The sequence below is a fragment of the Atta cephalotes genome (assembly GCF_000143395.1).
Source record: "Atta cephalotes unplaced genomic scaffold scaffold00046, whole genome shotgun sequence".
Taxonomy (NCBI): Eukaryota; Metazoa; Arthropoda; class Insecta; order Hymenoptera; family Formicidae; genus Atta; species Atta cephalotes.
Window position 1 is genome coordinate 1,479,458 of NW_012130110.1, and position 4,754 is coordinate 1,484,211.

General features: G+C 36.0%; 1 protein-coding gene across 1 annotated transcript; it reads right to left on the reverse strand.

The window, feature by feature from the left end:
* Positions 1-857: 857 nt before the first annotated feature.
* Positions 858-4,159, reverse strand: LOC105622530 (WD repeat-containing protein 48). The gene is made up of 11 exons (XM_012203945.1): positions 4,112-4,159; positions 3,421-3,637; positions 3,049-3,261; positions 2,669-2,964; positions 2,398-2,583; positions 2,007-2,324; positions 1,820-1,922; positions 1,584-1,752; positions 1,323-1,514; positions 1,001-1,247; positions 858-920 (listed from the first exon to the last, which is right to left on the reverse strand). The coding sequence occupies exons 1-11, from the start codon at positions 4,157-4,159 to the stop codon at positions 858-860; spliced, it is 2,052 nt and encodes a 683-aa protein (XP_012059335.1).
* Between the last annotated feature and the right edge of the window lie 595 nt (positions 4,160-4,754).

A 4,754-nucleotide genomic window follows, 5' to 3' on the forward strand; every position in this document is an offset into this window, starting at 1 on the left:
TATATATATATATATATATATATATATATATATATATATATATGTATATATTTCTTCTTTTCGCTCTCTAATATAACAAGGCAGGTGTGGAATACACATTTTGCATGCATGCATATAACAAAACGTATAATTTCTTGTACCCTCAATAAATATTCAATACTTTTATTATAATACTAAAAGAAGACGATTCTATGTACTGATTTTGAAATACACAGCTAAAATAGAATTAATAGAGGAAATTGTTTTGAGAAGCATTTATGAGGATCATCTGGATCCATTAGACCTAACGAAACAACAATTTTCTCGGCCATGCGGTCTATTCCCTTTTTCTGTAGTTGTGCTGTTTTTTTTTTTTATAGTTGTGTCATACGTTTTTAATGATATCTTTAAAGTGGGAAGACGATATATGGCTGACAACAAGACTTTAAACTCTACATCCAGGTACAAAAAGCATGATATTCTCAAGCAGATTAATCGAGAGTAATGCTCTATTGTGTGAATTTGGCCGCAGGATGCAAGTGTATAAAAGTGAGCAATTTACATTAATACTTCCACACATTATTGCCTTAAAATTTTACATTATGTCCTAATACTCCAAATACGCCTCGCTTTCTTTCACTCCTGCCTCAACATCACACGAAACGTTCGTCAAATCCAGGTGATCATTTCCTAAGAATGTGGCACAAGGTACCATATTCTGCAAGTAGCCTATGTATTTTCCACTATTCTGAAATGAGTTTAATCTTGAATTTTTTTTTAAATTAATGAAAAAAAAGTTAAAATATATGTATAGCATACTTTACCATGGTATAAAACCAGGCACACTGTAAAGATTCATGATGTAATGTTAATCCTAACTATTTAACAGGACGATAATGAAGTGTTAAATCCGCCGAACTTTTCCAAATGAAATGTCTAACCTGAGAAACAGAGAAACACATGAAAAAAATATTCTCTCAATGATTATAAAAGTTTAGTTTTTACTCAGGATAATACATACTGTTCTCAAATCCATTGAAGGATCCAAGACTTGATCGTTACATAGGAGTTCGACTTTTTCTTCAGCCAATGAAGAATTATCAGCATTAGAGTCCGTATTCGTCCTATCGCCTGCCGGAGATCCGCTGGAAACTGTATTTCCACCGCCAGCCACTGAACCTGAATCGCTTCCTGCACCGAGTACTTTATCGTAAACATGTTCGGCCACTTTACGTACTTGTATAAAATCATTGGCTATTAAACGATCCCTTAAAGATAATATAAAAAATTATTTATTTGTCATTGTGTGATTTGGAGAGTTAAAGTTAAATTAAAATGCATACTTCTTCAAACTTTTTACACCTGAAGAAGCGTGTGGAAGAAGATAAAAAGGTATTTTAATAAACTGAGGAAGATTCTTGTCCACGACGATATTCACTACCCATGGTGGTACGGTTTCGTTTAATAGGACACCCTCAGTTTCTCCTGCAGCATCTCGAACCAATAATCGGTAGATAGTTCTACCTCCCACTTCACTGAAAAGCAGCATAACATTATTATTTTGTTAATGAAACATTGCTTCCTGTACAATACTCTTTACATACCTAAAGATGACAGGTGTATGACTAGGAACTGAGAAGTATGGATTTCCTCCTCTCGTGTGTTGTAAAGGACCATTTCCATCATTACCATTACCCTCATTTTCGTCATCAGCGTGTAATGGTCTCCACCAGTGTTCGAGTAATGCTTGCAGCAAAAGGTTTCCATAATTTACTAAAAATAGAAGGAATGTTAAATTTCCCGAATCATGTCATAAATATTACTAATGAAAGCTAATCACCTTTCTGATCTACAGCATCATTCTCTGCTAAACCAGTTTCTTTGGCGGAAACCCATGCAGAAAAGCAATCATTTTCGTCTTGTCCTAAATGTATAGTTAACATCTGCAATAATAAAAAAAGTTTAGAACTGATTTAGCCTTTGGAAACATTGATTTATCAAACAAAATCTCCTGTTTTGAGACATACCCCTGTTTTGAGATCGACGTTAAACCAGTTTGGAACATATACCATTTTGTTTCTCTTTTTACATTCCTGCTCGAAATCAACTCTGCCTAAATCTTCTATTTTACATGCCTTTAATACATCATATAGTGCAATATTCTCTTCTGTATCCTTTGTCAAAACATGTCTTTTATCATTTAATATGTGATAATGTCTTATGGCAGGACCACCCAATATTTTCTGTGTAGGTTCAGTATTCCTTAAAATATTGCCCGCTACATTACTCGCGGAATCACAATAATCTCCTATTCCTAATTCTTGCCAATCTTTTTGGCTTATTGGCTGAAATAACAAAAAATATTCTTTATAATTTGTCTTTTTTTCATGCAAATTCGTTAAGTTATGAAACTTTTACCCAATTATTTATAGTTGATTCGCTGGTGGCTACCCAAATACTAGATTGATCCGGTGTCATAGCCATTTTGAGTATAGGTGCCTTTTCTTCGCAAATGACTGTATATCTTTCTGCAAAGCTTAATTCTGTCATTACTACCCTCTTATCCCTGCCTCCAGATATTACATGACTAAAATTATCCGTTGCCTAAAAGACATCAGATTTAACGTAATAATCTGTATAGTAATTATTAACATAATGAATTTGTATATGTAATTGTGCGTGTAGTTACCAATAACGCCCATACTCCTTCTTTATGAACTCTAAATGTTTGCACACATCTCTGTTGGCCAAGCGACCACAATTTAATAGTACCATCGGAACTCGCTGATAAACACTGTGTACCGTCCCTGTTTAAGACTAATGCTTTAATATTATCCGTGTGACCACGAAGTTTCATAAGTTTGGTACAAAATCGTGGATCCCACACTCGAAGAACTTTTTCCGTGCTACCACTCACGATAACTGTGCCAATCTGATTCATGGCAAGACTGTATATAGAGTCTCTGTTTCCACTCAGGGATGAAGCTGACAAGATATACATGTGTTTTAAGGATATTTAATTACATATAAAATACATATATGTATAATCAAAATGCATGAATTACATACTTGTGACTGTATTATTACTCGCAGTAAGAGCAGTTAATGTATTAACATCCCATAGAAATATTGACTTGTCTAGACCCGCGCTAGCAACTTGCTCTCTATCTTTGGCATATGCTAATGCTTTAACGTAATCCTTGTGCGTGCGCAAGGTGGACATACAAAAACCTTTATGTGCATTCCATACCTTGACAGTAGTGTCAGAACTTGCAGATATAACTATACAGAATTGATAAGATAATTATCATATCAAGATCGATACAGAAATTGGAAATCAAAGAAAGATATTGTGTTATATTTAATATAGATGATACAATTTTCTCTTAAAATATCATAAAAATTAAGTCAAATAAAAATATTCTATGAGTGTGCACTTACGATTTTTGCCACTACAACATAACACTATATCATTAACCCAATCAGTATGATGTTCCATAGATTGGATATATGGTTCCTTCATATTTCTACAATTCCATATCCTTATGATACTGTCTCTACCAGCAGAATATAGCCTGTGCAGAGCTGGATCATACTGTAAGGAATTAACACCAGCCCTATGCTGCTTCTCTACTTCGTCTCTTATAACCATAGACACCTTTACATGAAAAATGATTTAAAATTAATATAATCCTTCTCATTACATTGACAACTTGTGAAAACTCAATGAAAGTCATCATTATTAATTTTCATGGATGCTTTCCATTTAGCATCTTTCTATTTTTCTTGATATTCAGTGACAAAAATGAAATAATACTTGTGTCGACTTGTCTCTAAATGGAAAGCATCCAATGAAATCAAATGTTATAATATACCTCAAATCTGGTACATAATATTATTGAATTTAGTTTTCTCTTTCCCAAGAGAGAGGAAAACTCAATGCAATTAAACTTTAATTAATACCAAAGAAACAAACCTTTTTTAGCATTTATAAGCGTGATTCTTAGGACAGAAAACAATTATCTTATTGTATTATCATATGACTAAAATAAGGCATAGGTTTCGTGAGGCATCAGTCAAGGGAATCGACAAGTTCCTCGCGAATCTGTTGGTATCTATCAGTGAATTATACCTGAACTTTCTTACGGGCGGTCTGCCCGCCCGTTTTGTGAGCTGCCATTGCGCCCGGGACTGCTTCGTCCGGCGTCTCGACGTCGACGTCCCGATCACGCTGAAGGGAGAAGGAAAACACGTAGAAGTTCAGACGTGAAAGCGATGTGAACAGCGTATGTTGCACGATTCAAGCTGCGACAGCAGTTCCACGTTGCATACAACCGTTACTCCGCACTCGCGGCATTATCGACATCATCATCATCGTCGTGGCTGTTGCTCGTATCGCCGATTTTACCGTCGAATGTCGCATGGCATTATCGTCGTACTCATTGCATTATTCGTCAACGACACAGCGTGCGAGACAAGCGACAGACCTCACAGTAGCGGTACATGACCGAGAAGAAACGACCGCCGCGATTTCCTCAAATGACATTTATGAGCGTGAAACTCTGTTCATGACAACCGTAAACGCACCACGCTCGTAGCGATCAACCGCTGGTTGCTATCTATTTCATTGCCTACTCCCGTTCCGTATCGTGTGATTCGTGCCGCCGGCGTCAATATGCTTCGGTATGTATGTATGTACGCACGTAGCGTTACATCACGAGGCTCCAAAGAATGATCGCACTATTCAAGTCAGCTCATTCGTCGTGTCTTGTTGA